The sequence below is a fragment of the Agelaius tricolor genome, unplaced genomic scaffold, assembly GCF_023055355.1.
Source record: "Agelaius tricolor isolate 1412-34295 unplaced genomic scaffold, bAgeTri1.0.p SCAF_83, whole genome shotgun sequence".
In the NCBI taxonomy this organism is placed as follows: Eukaryota; Metazoa; Chordata; class Aves; order Passeriformes; family Icteridae; genus Agelaius; species Agelaius tricolor.
This window is the reverse complement of record NW_027269343.1, coordinates 724,689-740,316: the sequence shown is the minus strand read 5'-3', so window position 1 is coordinate 740,316 and position 15,628 is coordinate 724,689. Positions and strand designations below refer to the sequence as shown.

The 15,628-nt window shown below is 45.3% G+C and overlaps 1 protein-coding gene across 3 annotated transcripts in view; it reads left to right on the top strand.

The window, feature by feature from the left end:
- Positions 1-15,628, top strand: part of IQCA1 (IQ motif containing with AAA domain 1) — a 107,509-nt gene that overhangs the window by 26,455 nt on the left and 65,426 nt on the right. For all 3 annotated transcript variants that reach the window (XM_071418313.1, XM_071418312.1, XM_071418314.1), the window contains exon 6: positions 3,675-3,847. In XM_071418313.1, the coding sequence (XP_071274414.1) occupies positions 3,675-3,847 (173 nt within the window). The remainder of the gene's footprint in view (positions 1-3,674; positions 3,848-15,628) is intronic.

Sequence of the window (15,628 nt, the reverse complement as noted above, 5' to 3'; positions counted from 1 at the left end):
AAAGCTGGAAGGTATCACCTGTGCTATTCATAGCTTATTTTCTTTTTTTTTAAGTGTTTTAATAGTCTAAAACATTTTATATCATCATTTACTCGACAGAAGAAAAGCATTTTCTGTGAAAATTCCTGACAAATGGTAGACAACTGACAGTTCCATCCTCTAGACATCTTGTTACATCTCTTCAGCAGCTCCCACTGCCCCAGTGTCTAGGTTATGTTGCTAAATTCCCTTCCACACTTAATTTTGTCTAGCTCCTCTTCTTATTCCCTCCCTCCTTTATCAATTAATTCACTTCTTGAGCATCCACATGCTTGGATCAGTTCTTACATTTTTAACATAGTCCCCATTTCACTTGGCCCACGTACACATAAATTCTTTTGATGTCTCCTCATCCTTGTTTTCCTCAAGTCCATTCATTTTTTGTTTACATGACTGCATTGATTTCAAAGTGACAGAACAGAGAGCCAAGCCAGCTGTACATTCACCTGTGCTGTTGAATTTAAAAACCAAGTGCCCATGGCATGATGTCCTCACTGCCAGCCAGTGCTTTCCTCCTGGTTCTCCTCTCCCAGAAATGGAGCCAGCCTTGGGTTCCTGACTCCTCCTGCTCTTCCCCCATAGGCAGGGCACTCTGTGTAAGCTCCTCATCAGCCAGCCCTGAGTCCTTCAGGCTTTATTTCTCACAGCCAGCTGTGCTCCTCATGTCCTGCTCCCATCACAGCTGGAGCATGTTATTGCCAAACAAGAAATCAGGAGAACTGGGGGAAAGAGAGGATACAGCCTTATCAATTTCTGTTCTCTTTCATGCTTTTTCTTTAGGGAAATATTGAAGGTGAATGGCTGGAGTCTTGTTCTAGAAGTAATTCTCATTTCTTCTGTTTTCTTGTAGTAAAATGGACTGTGGAAAACAAAAAAAAAAAAAAAAATAGAATACAACAGAGCTTCTGCAGGTTTATGTGTGTACTCCAGCCCTGGTGCTGAGTACAGTGATAAACTCCTGTTAGCAAATGTATTGATAACTGAATGGTGCTCAGACAGGGAACTGGACAAATATTTACCCAGGACTGAGCTGGGTTTTGCCAACCAGAACATTCCCCATGGCCTTGTTGTTATCAGCATCTGAGCCAGCTGGTTCAGAGCTACCTGGGCTGTGTCCTCAGCAGCTTCTTGACAAGAGATATGGGCTGTAGCAATTCTCTTTTTTGAGAGAAGAATTTCCTAGTGCTGATCTCACATTGGCACCTCCTGTTTGCCACTTCAAACAGCTCTTACCTTGTCTGGCTTTGGGGCTGCTGAAAGGGGGGCTGAATAAATTCCCAGTGGGACAAGTTGGTCATGCAAGGCTCCCTCAGGATGCAGTGGAGAGCAGCTCAGAGGAGCTGCAAAGCTTCTGGGATGGCAGGAAGGAGCTCTGCTGCCTGTGCTGCTGCTCCCCACCTTGCTCTGCTCCCACTGCCCTTGCTGTGGCAAGATCCATCCTTGGCTGGCTGATCCATCTTGTTATGGAGGGAGATGAGTAACTTGAGGAGGTGGCAGGAGAGGAAAAGACAAAAGGGATTATTTTCCACTTTTTAGGGAGCTGAACTGGCTCACTGCAGGCTCAGGTGAGTGCCAGAGCCTGAGCAGAAGGGAGGGATCATGCACCCAGCAGTTGAGGTGGTGCAGGAGCTGGCCCTTCCCTGCTCACCTGGTGACATTGCACCTTTCAGTGTGCAGGCTGTGCTGGAGCGGAGCCTGTCTCTCTCCATCAGCCTCCCTAAAGCTGCAGGTTCCTCATGCCCATCTGCTGGGAATTTCTCAGGAATCCCCTGAGGATTGCTGTAGGGACACAAATAGAGGAGTTGGTTTTGGATCTCAGTCTGGAAAACAGGGCCTGTGGGGGCTCCTCTGGTTTCCAAAGGAGCCCCTGAGAGAGCAGCATCACATCTGGCTGTCCTGGGCTTTGTTTAACATCAGCAATGCAGGCAATGGTGAAATACAAATAAACACTGTCAATAGTAGCTGTGTTATGCTCATAAATAGGTGCTGGTGAGGAGGAAGATTGGAAACCACTTCCCTGAAAACTGGGAATTGAGCAGAGGCAACATCTCAGGGTAAAAGGCAGCACTTGGGGTCACATATTCAGGGAGGGAACATGTGCAGCCACCTTTCAGAAGCACACTGCCGTTCTTATTTCCTGCTGAATATTTTCTCCCTGGTGGCCTTGACCCATTCCTGGAGCACAGTGCAAGTCACACATCCCAGATGCAGTAAATTGCTTTTCTGAATGGGGCCTGTGTGCTTGCTTTGGACACTGGGGGATCCCTCTGGGTGCTCAGAAACCAAAGTTGCTTGGCACTTATTAGTGATTTTTGGAACCTGTTGGAAGCACAGAAAACCGGGGAATAACAGATCTTAAATATGAGCTGGCCAAAGCTTTGACAGAGCTTTTTGTCTTCATGGGAGGCCTCAGGAACTGAGACTTGGAGCACACCAGAAAATACATCACCAGAGCAGGAAGAATGCATTACTGAATCAGTTTGAGATATGCCAGTTAAGGACAATTTCTGTATGCTCTGAAGTTGAAAGACCAGAGCAAAATTATATTGGGTTTTTTTTTTCATGCAAACCAAGCTTTTGTTCACATATGCTGCCACCTATGTCAGTTACAAACTTTGAAAAGAAATAAAATTATACTACAAAACCAGATTGTCATATTTTCTCCTCTTTTCCCTTCTTAAATTTGCCATATACCATCAGACAATATGATTAATAATTCCCAAGTACATGAAAAAACCAATTTGCTCCAGAATTAAGAAAACCGAAAACCACAAAGCCAGTTCACAAGTTGATTTTTAAAATAGATTTTCCTCTGCACTTACAAGGTAGCAATAGCTCATAAAACACTGGGAACATCTTAATTTTATCAATGATTGCAAGCTGAAAAATGCAAAGTTTCAGCCCACCCACACAGATGGGTTTTTTCATGCTTCTGTATTTGAATACCAGAAAGACTTTCATTTTTCTCCCTCACACTACATGTGTAAAATCAATCACAGAGCAGAAATTATTGTAAGACTTGAAACTGGCTGAGAAGCCTTTCTTTCCAAGGTTATCAAATCATGGGAAACTTGGGGAGCTGTGATTTTTGTTATAGTGTTTGGGGGGAGGCAGGGGGTTGTTTATTCCTTTTTTGTTGTTGTTGTTCCTCAAGGGAAGTTGATTTCCTAAAGGAGCCTGACCAGCTGCAACAAAATACCAGGAAACCACTGACCAAGCAGTGTGCATATAAAAAGTTCAGTGCACGAATTAAAAACAATACTGGCTAATTAAAAAGCTCCAATGGGAAGTCCAGACATTTGAAAATTCAATTAAAAAATTCTCTGGCACCCTTCTGACATGGATAAAGCTGGCATTTGCAGAACAGCAGCTTTCTCACCTGTCTCATTGAGATCCAGGATCCCACGCTGCAAAGGTTGTTTTTCTACATTGCAATGTTGTTAATTAATGCTGAAATACCAACAATAGACCATTGTGTGCATCCAGGCACTTTTTATGAGCACAGGGTTGGTTTTGTTTCCTGGCTTCCTGCAAGTAAATTAAGGCTTAAGCTCAGATTCACTGTCAACCTGGCATTCCAGTAAATAATAAGTTTCTTTTCATTCATACCTTTTATTTTCTCCTCTCCTTTTCAGAGCCTGCCTCCTGAGTTGGAGGCAATGAGCAGTTTGCAGAAAACAAATGTCCTGGAAGGTGAAGTCCAGGAAAGAGCAAACTTCTCCTTCAGGCATGAGCTGAGGGCAGCAGAGGGGCCCCACATCAAGGAAACCTTCCAGGACGAGATCACCCAGTGCTTCCTGGAGTGCAGGTGAGCACAAACACTGACCCCTCAACCAGCCCATTTGCCCCAAAGAGCCTGATTTTGAGTTCCTACAAACTGCAAAATCCATCTTTAAGGCAGTGCTGCCAGTCCCAGGTGAGGAGTTAGCTCTGCACCAGCTGCAAAGCCCAAATGCTGAGCTGGAGCATTCCTGACTGGGGAGAGCAGAGCTCCTGGCAGGGGTCAGAGGTGCTCCTGCAGTCACTGGCTGTGGATCAGGCCCACAAATATTCAAGTGGGACACCTTCACCTTGCACATTACCTTGGGCCCAGTCTCTGGAATTACAAGCAGCACACTCTAAACTTCAGGAGCAGTGACTTTTCTCCCTGAGGTTTAAGAGAGGGAACTCACTCTTCCATGAGATGGAAGGACCATTATTTGCCATAGCAAATCACATCACGTCACTGGCACTGCCATCCTACTGCTGGTATTAGCCATGAATCTGAAGCACTTCTGTTCTTGAGGCCTGACCTTGGAGCCACTCCCCCAGATGGAACTTTACTCTGCTGATCTCAGGGAAACTTCACATCTCAGTAGAGTTAAGCACGTACTTACACAGTTTTAAACCCTCTGCTGACACCTCTGCTTCTCTCAGGAAGTTTACTTCAGCCAAAGAATTTTTGAGACTGGCAATTCTGACACTGGAAACTCTTGTCCTAAGGAATATGGGCTGGTTTTATAATTTTATGGGATTTGCCCCATCCAGAGGATCAGTGTGTGAAAGTAAATTGGGAAGCAGCAACCAAAACTTCCAGGATTTGGCAGCAAGGCTTCATTTGCTCTGCATAAAGCTGCTCTGCAAACTGTTTTTGTGTCTTGAGCTGCTCAGGGATGTTACAGGGCTCATATTTGTCTTGTGGACCAGTGTCATGCCCATTAATCATTCAGTGTTTGCTCGGGGTGCTGGACTTGCCTTCAGCATGCAGTTTCCAGTTGGAAACACAAATGCATTCTGATAAAATCCTGCCCTGTTTGTTCCTTGACTCCTTCAGTCAGGTTTGGGCAGCTGTGCTCCAGTGAAGTGTTTGTTAAAAAAGAAAGAATGATCAAAACCAGCACTCTCACAGGTCTGCCACAACCTATTTCTCTTCTTTCTTGCACTTTTGCTTCTTACAGACTCTCAAGACTGCAGTGTATTTTTACTCTCCTTTGGAAAGAGCTGCTGGTTTTACAAACCTCAGTTATTGCAAAGCACTTTCCCATTCCTTAAATCAGCCCTCTCCCAGGGCCTGCTCTGCACACTCCTTGAGCTGCCATTTCCTGCCATTCCCCACAGCTCCCAGCATGTTCTGAGCTACAGAAAGATCTTATTCCCTTTGCTTAATATTCCTCACCTAATAGTCATTCCCTACCATAGGTCAATTGTGTCCAATTAACTTGGCTGTGGAGCTGGGGGAGAACTCCCTGAAATACTGCAGGAACCAATGGCAATGTTTCTGTAGCAGATTAGCAGGGAACAGGCAATCTCCCAGAGAACCAGCCTGAGCCATAAACCTCTTTAAAGACATTATGAAACACTATTAAAAGTTAAATCTGGTCCACAGAGACCCTTAACAGCAGAGCCAACCAGCAGCCTAAGCCATCCAAAGGATCATTTGAGGGAGCTGAAGCCATGGTTCAGTGGAGGGAGGTGCAGAGGGGTGGCTGAGAGGTCACTTCATCAAAACCCCTGCTGCCTGATTCAGGGCAGCCCTCAGCCTCATGTACCTGTCCAAGGTGGAATGTAAAGTGCTGAGCTTTCTTTTTGCAGCCCTTACAAGCAGGATGCAACTTGCTTGCTACATTTATATCTCAGCTTCAGGTGAGACTCGAGGCTAGAGGCACACCTGAAGCCCAGCATATGAACATACCTGATTAAAGAAGCTCCAAGGATTCCTTTTTCTGGTCTGCCTAGTCAGGTTCAGTAGTCTTGAATCTCATCTAGATTTGAAAATTAACAAAGATTAAAGCAGCTGCTGGAATTTAAGCACCACATTAACTGTTCTTGGATAGTTTTATGGATAATCCCCATAGCAAGGGATTATATTAGGTGGGACTAAGATACACCCACAGGGTGCTTAGAGATAAGCCTCCAGTCAGGCTTGCTCTGCTGCATTTGAGACAGAGTGAGAAAACAGCTCCCTTCCAACCTAGTACAATAACCCACCCATCTGAAACAATATCATATTTTAACCATTAACCATTTTCTATCAAAATGGTCTGATTAGGCTTCAAACTGCTTTTTGGCTCAAGTTGTGCAGTTCTGTGGCCTGCCTGAGAGCAGGGTCATTGCAGTGGGACAGTGGGACTGCAATCTGCAGGTGGCAGAGGGACAGTGTCACACTTGTTGCAGTCAGTGTTTGATCAGAGAAGCCCAGAGTGGTTTGGGCTGGAAGGGACCTAAAAACTCATCTCATTCCACCCCCTGCCATGGACAGAGACAGTTTCCACTAGGCCAGCCTGCTCCAAGCCCCATCATACTCCCTGCTACTCTCTCCATTCAAATGAACTCTCTGTCATGACCCCTAAAAATCATTAGTGCATGGCTCAGCCAAGACCAGACAGCTCTCATTGATAAAAGCTCTTCTGATGATTTAGCAGATGAAATTCTGCCCCTGGTGAAGGCAGTGGGAGAGCTGCCATCAGCTGCAGCACAGGCTGGCCATGGCCCAGTGCTGGAGCTCATTTGACTCTGGCTGAGTGAGGCAGTGATTTACAGAGCTGAGAGGAACCAGAGCGAGCTGCTGAGCCCTGCTCTTCACAGCAGGCCTCTGTCTAAGTGACCACAATCACTTTCCCCTCAGACACATTTGTTGGCATCCAAAAGAGGTTTAAAAACAACAAAAAAATCAGCCTATTTCTCCATAAGGGGAGTGTGTGTATCCTGCAGAGCCAGGCTTTCCTGCCAGAGAACTGGGAGCTGTGTCCTGCTCAGCAGAGGGCCAGGCCTGAAGTGTCAAGGTTTGCATTAATTATTACCTGCCAGGATATATTTTGGCTGTCCCCTAAGCCAGTCTGACAGATCAACTGCTAATTGTAGCTTATAAATTATTCTTCAACTAGGTTTTTTTGACAGAGTTTACAATTTTTTATAGTCTATTAAATAAATAGATAAAGGGGAACAAAGATTCTTTTGAATAAATTGTGCTGTGTGGAGTAGAAAATAAAGCCAAAGTTCCATATTTTATCCTTCACTCTGAAAGGACTGTGATAGAAAATACAATTAGCAGGTATTGTCTTTCAGCACAGTTACTCTTAGATTACAAAAGGAATGAGCACATATTAAATTTCTCAACTTGTAAGAGCTGCTGTAAATATTTATCACTTTCATTGCACAAGGGAACAGCTTCAATCATTTCAAGACCCAAAGCAGCTTCTTAGGAAGAGAGGTTATAAAAAAGCCAAGGAAAGCAAAGCCCAAAGGAATGGACTAAATGAAATTGTTCCAGTTGCTTATATCAATCCTGCTGCAGAAAAGATAAAATAATTTTGATCTAACATTGCATTTTTCAGCCTTACCATCCATCCTTCAATTTACCTGGGTTGACTTCTGTGGAGATGCTCTTTTTTGGTTTGCAAATTATTCTCATAAGGCCTTCCAGATTTCCATGTGGCCTTGTCCAGCCATACTAGAAAAGAAAAATAATTGTTTATGAATGCTTTGTGAAGAAGCATCATGCAGTTTACCTACAGACCCACACTTCTTTTATTTTTTTCCCAACAGCAGGAGTACAAATGATCCAAAATTAGCAGTAGCTATGATTCTATAGATTTGAGTCTGGATGGTAATCACTTGAGTCCCACACATTCCATCCATTCAATTAATAACAGAGTTTCACATTAAGATACAGCAGAGCTGGGGTTTTAGCTTCAATTTCCTTTCCTGTTCCAAACCAAACCCATTTTTCTGTTAAATTTCACATTTAGGGTTTTGTGCTAAATATGCAAAGGCACTCATCATCTTCTCAACTCTTTACCCAGTGAATAAACCAGTTCCCAAAGAACGAGGCTTGTTAGACTCATCCCTAAAATGAATTTCAAAAAGGGATGGGCAGAAAAGGGGAGAAGGATGCCTTTATTATCCAGAGAAATACAGCAGTATCTTTGTCAAAGACAAGTCTTTTCTGACAGAAATCAATACAAAGGATGAGAAATCAAGATGAGGTTTTTATTACCAGAGATGGCCTCCAGAATCACAGGGGAGAGCCTCACACACGGGCTCTGCTGTGCTGTGCCTCATGCCCTCGAGCTGTAACAAATTACTCCATGAATTTCTGGCAGGATTTATCCACCACTGCTCAGAGCTCTGGGGAGCATTTCATCAGTGCCATCACTGACCTAATAACAGGGGATCTAAGTAATAGCAACTTTTATGGAGGCTGTGTGTTATTCCCACAGATTTGGGGATTGGTTTTCGGGAGGGAGGAGGCAGTGAGGGGTAAATGTGCTTTCATAATAGGTTTACACTTTACTGATTAGCTTTGAATGATCTTCTTGCTCTGCCTGCTGACTCGAGTACTGTCAGAAAAGGAATTGGCCAAGCTTCATGGTGAGTGAATGAGAGAGACTCCTCCTGAAGCAGGGGGGGTTCCTGTGCTTTATTTATTCATTTTGAACATTCCTGACAGCCAGCCCGGGCTTTGATGCAGAGGGAAGAGAAAGAAATAGGAAGTGATGGTGTTTTGTTTCCCTTTTTTCCCCAGCCTGTTTTGTGGAGCTGAGTTTACTGCCAATACTCCTGTTCTTGGGGCTCCCTGGGCAGCAGGGGGTGGGGAGGGGGGAGGCAGGAGGGAGGTGAATGGAGAGAGAGGTTTTTGCACTCAAACCCCACAGAATAGGGAAAGTGTTCATTTGTCTTGATGCCTTGTCAAGGCTGACCTAGAACAAAGACTAGACAGAGTTAAAGAATAAAAGTAGGGATTTAGTAGGAGGCCTCAATGGATCCACCTTGGGCAGCACAAGAGCCCAGCCAGGGCTACACCCCAGATGAACCAAAATGGTCACAAAATGGATGACTGGTCAAGACATCTCTCACTTTTATCAGTTCTGCTCCATTTCCATATTGCAGTTCATTGTCCCATTACAGCTTTAGGTTATGAGTCCCATCCTTCTTGTTTTTCTCTCTTCAGTCCACGTTGTTTGTGCTCTTGGGCTGAGATTTGGATCATTTGTCCTTGGTCCCCAGCTAGAGAAGGAATTGTTTTGTCTCCCTGCTCTGTGCACAGAGCTCACCATCCCATAATGTGAAGCTCAGAAGTACACACTAAAGCAGCACAGAATCTGAAAAATAGGAAGGCTAAAACCTGAGGCATCAGTGTCAGGCACTGCCCATTTCCCACTCCATGCACTCTGCTTTTTTGGAGTCAGTGGTGAAGCTGCCAGGCAATCCCTCAGCAGGGAAGCCTGGCCAACAGGACAGAGAGGGATGGCACCCCAGCAGTGCCAGCAGCAGCACCCCCTCTGCTCTGTTTCCAAGGTGTAAGAATTCCTGCCTTTTAGTCCAATACAAGGCCAGGGAATCACGGCTCCAAACCCAGCCGGGCTTGCGTCGCTTTCCAGTCCCATCTGGCTCACCTCAGCCTGCCAGCACTGCTTTCCAAGCAGCCCAGGAGCATGGACTGCACACTCCACACAGCATGGCAGCCACTCCTGGAATAGCTGATGGGAAAATTGCCTAAAAACCAGGTTTGGTGGCACAAGCCTCTCCAGCAGACAGTTGTCCAAAAGCAAGGGCCAGGCTGAAGATCCTTGGAACACAACCAGACATGGAGCCCTTTGATCACAGGCCTCTTCCCATGCAATGCCCTGTGAGTCTGGGAAAACCATTCCCTTCTTCTCTGCCACTCCTGCAGGGGCATTCCTGCTGTAGGAACTCCTGCAGGAATCCCTGCTGAAATTTGTATTTACATTTAAATACATACTATGTAAACCTTCTATCAGACTTTAAAAATTCCCTACAAATCCATTTCCCACACTGCAGGGGCGTTCCTGCTGTAGCAACCTACCCAAAAAAATGCCTCTTTGGTATTTGGCACTTGATATTCAGCACAGAGAGGAGTTGCTGTCCACAAGAGCTGTCTGTAGATGGCTGAAGAACCATTCTCTTTTCACCTAATGAAAACTCTCATTACTTGTTTTCCCTGTCATCATTGTCACATGCTCACAAACCACTTGCACGTGACATTCCACCCAGGAGCAGAAGTTACCAGCTAGGAGCAGCTGTGAGCTCATGGTAATAATCAGGATTTGGGTATAAATAAGTGGTTGTCTGCTAATTCCACCAGATGAGGATGAGCTGAACTAAATTAGAAAGAGATCTGTACCTGCACCATATTTTCTCCTGGAGCTGAATACATCTTCACCTGCTCTCTTGTACTTTGTGCAGTTTACACAAACCAAATTCTTCTGGGAATAGCACAAAAGGAGATTCTCCTTCTGAATTCTTCTGCAGGGTTGTGTCTCTTAGCCAAATCTCCTGGTTTTCCTCAGGAGAGTGCAGACAAGCTCTGAATTATGGAAATGAAGCTCTGAAAGAGGATGGCACAACCTGGGGTGTCCTCTGCCCAAACACTTGGTCTTCCTTCAGAAGTAAAGAAACATTATTAGAAGAGGCAGTATCTGGGGAAGAGGGTTTCTATCAGTAGTTTCACCTCTGTTTTCTGACAGAGCCAGCAGTCCCAGGTTTTGCCAAGGCAGCAATCCCTGTATCCCAACAATTAATGCTGGTGAGTGCCTCTGTCCCCTGCCAGGAGGCATTTCTGCAGGGACAGCTTCCATTCAGCATCCCTCTCCCTGAACACAGCCCAGCCTGCTCCCAGGTGCTTTGGGGAGTTTCAAACTCCAGCAGGAACCCCCTAGCACAGGCTGTCCAGGACCCAGCACAAATATCCTGGCAGACAGAGCCTGCTGAGCTCCTCGCTGCAAGCAGCCATGGCAGTGACTTAAAGACCATCTGTGGGAACTGAAATCCTGCCTCTGGGCTCCCGGCTCAGACAGCCTCCAAGGCTGATTAATTAATATAATTAGGAGCTGTAAACATTAATGGGTAATGTTCAAACCTTTCCTAACACGTTCTTAAAAGCTTCCACTGTGTAGTTATCTGTTGAGTAATTTTGGCAGGCATCTTTAGGGCTGGAGGGAGCAGGGGAATGGAATGCAAATGCTCCACTGGCTCACGGGAGGAGTGAACCAAAGCAAATAACCCACTGGGTTCCTTTAATAGAGGGGAAATAAGTTATCAGAAACAAGAGAATTGTTTGTTTATGGCAGGGGAGAGTGGAGCCAACAGCTCTGCAACCTGTTTTCCCATAGATTGGAATCAACTACCTAACCTGAAAGCCATTTAAAACAAAACGACAACAAAAAACCCCTTCAGGCCTTTCTTGCTTATGGGATCATCTTTTTAGAAGTGTGAACCCCTCTAATTCCAAAGGAGGGGCAGCTGTTATGAAGTCCACCTGCAGTTAATCTACTTTACTGGGTGTCCATGGATTTACAGGAGGCAGGGGACACCTCTGGAAGCTTCTGTGCAGTGGCAGAAGTTGCCTCCTTGAGTGCAAGCTCAGAATTTACGAGTGTGCTGACATTAATGGAGGCAGCTCCATGGCTTTGGGGGGCACCAGCAGGAAGCCCCTGGATTCACCTATTTCCCACACACAGATAAATCTTGGCTGCAGGTATCTGAAACAGCAAGGCCACTTGAACCCTGGTGTCACATCTCCAGAGAGGCATTGATAAGATCACCAATGCTGCTTTCTAAATCACCACAAACTCCAAGATAACGTTTTATTTCCAGTTTGACACTTGGATTTATGATTGCCACCTCTGTGCAGTGATTGAAAACACATGCAAAGGGCTCTTTGCAGTCCTGGATTTTGCTCATTCAACTATCCAAATTTCTAAGGAATTAAAAGAAGCTTCTTAAAGCAGCACAGGTGCAAATTGAGCTCCCCAAGGGGTTTTCAACATAACAAGTAATGCTCCTGCACTCTTATTTAATCACCAAGTGCACCAATGCTGCACATAAGCACATCTTCACCAGATTTCCAAACACTGTGATTCCTTTCCAGATAGACACTCACCTATCTCAGATCACAAAGCCCTTAGGGACCTTCCCTGACTGAGCTCTCCCTTCCCTGAGAGGTTTTGCATTCACTGGGAAGAGGGTCATGTCCTGATGTTATTTAATTGTCCTCATTCTAAGCAGACTCCCATTGACTTCCACAGCGATTCAGAGAATAAGACATTGTTGCTTTTGAGCCTTTTTCAAGGCTGTTACAGCCAGGCAGAATCACAGTCTCGTTCTCCAAGCAGTTGACCAATGCAAAACCAGGAAAAAACACATCTCAGTGCCGTGGCACTTGGGGCTTTCTGCCTCTGATGGGGTTTTCCCTCAGCACCTTTTGCAGGAATGCTCAGAACTTCCAGCATTTGTGAGCTGTTACCCAGCTCTCCATCAGGCAGGATTTGCACTGCACACCTCTTGCCACACGTGCACACAAATGATGCAGAAGCAACATGAAAAGCTCATTCAGATCTCAACAGCCTCACACCAGCAAAGCAACAACAAGCACAGCTCTTCTACAGACCAGGCTCTCCTCAACCTGCTTGCTCCCAAATCACTTTGCCCAAAAAGGCTTTACCTTTTCCCCATCCCATTCCTGCCCTAGTTCCTGTCTCTGTAGTTTTAGCTGTAGACCAAAGGCAAGATTGTCCTCAGCCTGTGTGAATTTTTACAGGGATAGCAGAGACATTTCTGTTCCAAAAGGCATGAAGACCAAAGAGAAAGGTAAAACTCCTGTGAGCAAAAAGATGGGTCCAATTAGACATTTTCATTTATTTAGCATAATTATGATGCCTTTAACTATATTGATCCATTCTCACAGACCTGCCCATCCTGACCACTGCTCTGTAGGATAATTCCAGGCTTCCCAATTTTTGATTTGTAGCACTCTAGAAGCAAAACTGACCATTACAAAAAACTGAGGCTAGATTCCCTTTCCTACTTTCTTCAAATGGCTGCAAGTGACCCACGGATACCCACAGTCCACTGACCTTGAGGCTAAGCCTCCTGCTTAGAATTAAAGCTCCTAAAAATATTCCCTCCTTTATACATCCAAAAGTCTGGAATCAGCTAAAGTAAATAGCATTAGTCTGAGCTGGCCCATTTGCACACAAGAAAAATAAAATCTGGTGACTAATTAGTTCATTTTCCTAAAGCACTTCATACTCATCTCCATAATACTTAGGAATTAAAAGTCTGAAAATGCAAAGTGTTCCCGACCTAATGCAGCAACCCCCCCAGTGAGATTCCCAAGGACACTTCCCAAACATTAGGTTTATTTGTTGTCATAGATACTCACACAGACACAAACATCAGTGGCACCCAGGGACTCACACTTGCCAGCAGCTTGTTATAATAAAGCTCTACATGTCTGAAAGGCAGGATTGGGCTTTTTTTTTTTGCTTTTTTTTCCTCTGGAAAATCCTGCAGGCTGTGCCCGTTCAGTGGGTGTGTTAAGCTGCTCCTCCTCTGTTCCTTTCTCAAGCAGAGTCCTAACACAGCAGGCTGGGTTTCTGAAGGCAGGAACAGAGCAGTGGGGTGTTTCAGACTGATAACTGGGGCCTGATGTTCACCTTGGAGCTGGTTTCTCTTTCAGGAATCCAGCTAGATACCTACTAGGCTTGGCCCAGGGGAGCCTGCTCTGCCATCTGATCTGCTCTTGGTTTAACCAGCAGAGCCTGGTCCTAATCAATGAGAAAGAAAGAAAGGAAGAAGGGAATGAATCCCAAGGGGAAGGGGAAGAGCCCCAGCCCAGCTATTATTTCACTCTACTGTGACAGGGAGAGGTGTCTTCTCCAGCAAGTTAATACAGAGCAGGAGGAAGAAGCAATTTTCCCCACTTCCCCATTTCCAACAAGCAAAGATCTGCTGGGATACAGAAACAAGAAACAGGCGAAGAAAAAAGAGCCAGGAGTCCCACTGGTGCCTGGCAGAAGCACTGAAGAGCCAGTGGCTGGCAGAGAAGAGGTGTTTAATGGGTATTCTGGGAAGAGAAAGACTAAGGGAAAAGCTCAGAACTAGGGAGAATAAAAATGAGCATGAAGCACAGAGCAGTGGCTCCCAAGCTACAGCCCTTGCTCCACAGATGGATCTCTTTGGAGAAGCAAGCAGAGGAGCTGGAAAAGGCATTTTCAGCCTTGGCTCTGTAGAATGCAAAGAAAAAAGGAGGCAAGTGGGGTAAAAAAGAACCGTGGCATGGACTGACACAAGCAGAGCAAAGGGAGAGCAGAAGCAGCCACGAGGAGCTGGAGAGGCAGAATCAGAAGAGAAGGGATGAAAGAGGCATAAAACTGGGGGAAAAAAACCCTATGAGTTACCATTTTGATAAATAGGCACAGTTAGGACCAAAGACTGACAGAAAATAGGAAGTGTTTCCAAGGCAAAGACAAAAGAGCAGTTCCCAAATGTCTGTGGCAGGTGAATATATTAAAAAAGACTTGATTGCCAAGAGAACAGATTTGACTTGGAGAAGATGAAGGAATCAAGTCATGGCTGGGAATGTGGCTGTGGATGACAGCCTGTTATTCTTTCCCCCAAGAGAAGAAGGATATGTTTCATTCTGAAATCCAGTTGTTTCCCTGTTTTCACTGGCAGGGGCTTTTTCCCACTTTTGCACCCTGGGGACCACAGCAGGGGAATGTCTGCTGGAACACGAGGCTGATTCAGGGCACTGTGACTCCAGTGTGCCAACAGGATTATTTAACAGGCTGCTGACAAGTTCCTCAAGTGCTGAATTCCAAGTGAATTCCACACCCAGCAGAGAAAAATCCAGGCTTACACTGCAAATCCAACAAGCAGGAGCTGAGGGGGAAGGAGGACACAGGCAACAGGAGCAGGTTATCCCCTAAACCTCAACATCTCCATGGTGGAATAGCTGGAACAGGCTCTAGGTGACAGCAGAACACTGGCTGCAGTCCCAGGGCTGGGAAATATGGCAAGCACACTTGAGACAAAGCTTTTTTAAAAATTATTTGATAATTTCCCTCAAGACTACCAGGCTGCTCCTTTGTTAGCTGGGCAGTGTGGGTTGGTGAGCACCTAGGGAAGCTCTTCCCAGGGAAAAATTTAAATTAAAGCCACTCTGTCCAAATCCTGTACTCAGATTCAAGGCTGAAAAGGTTTGATGGCAGTATTTCTGTGGGCAGAGCAAGAACTTGCCTGAAACGTGAGTCACATCCATTCCTTCCAGAGCCAATGTGTTTCAGTTTTACTGGGAATTTCAGCATGGGAGAGATTAGTCAGACTCCATCAAGCAGGTTGTTTTTATTATCCAGGTCAGAGTCCAGGGCTTTTAAGTCATGCTGCATTGCAGCCCTGTGCAGAGACAACAGAAATTCTAATTATTTATAGTCATTTACTCTAAAAACACCCAGCTATTATGGTTTGTGCGCTGTGTCAGGCAGGCTTAGGATCATCCTAGGCTGAATAAAAGACATTTAATGGCATATAAGGGAGTTTCGGTGGCTCTTCTTAGGCTCTACTTGTACAAAATAACTGTATCAAGAGTAATAATAACTAAATCAGTAAGATCTTGTGCCAAATACAAATGTGTTTGAATTTCCCCATCCCTGGAAGAGTTCAAGGCCAGGCTGGACAGGGCTTGGAACAACCTGGGACAGTGGAAGGTGTCCCTGGCCAGGGTATGGAATGAGATGAACTCTAAGGTCCCTCCAACCCAAACTATCCCTTGATTCCACAACTTGAGCAAAGGGTGTAGAAGCATAAA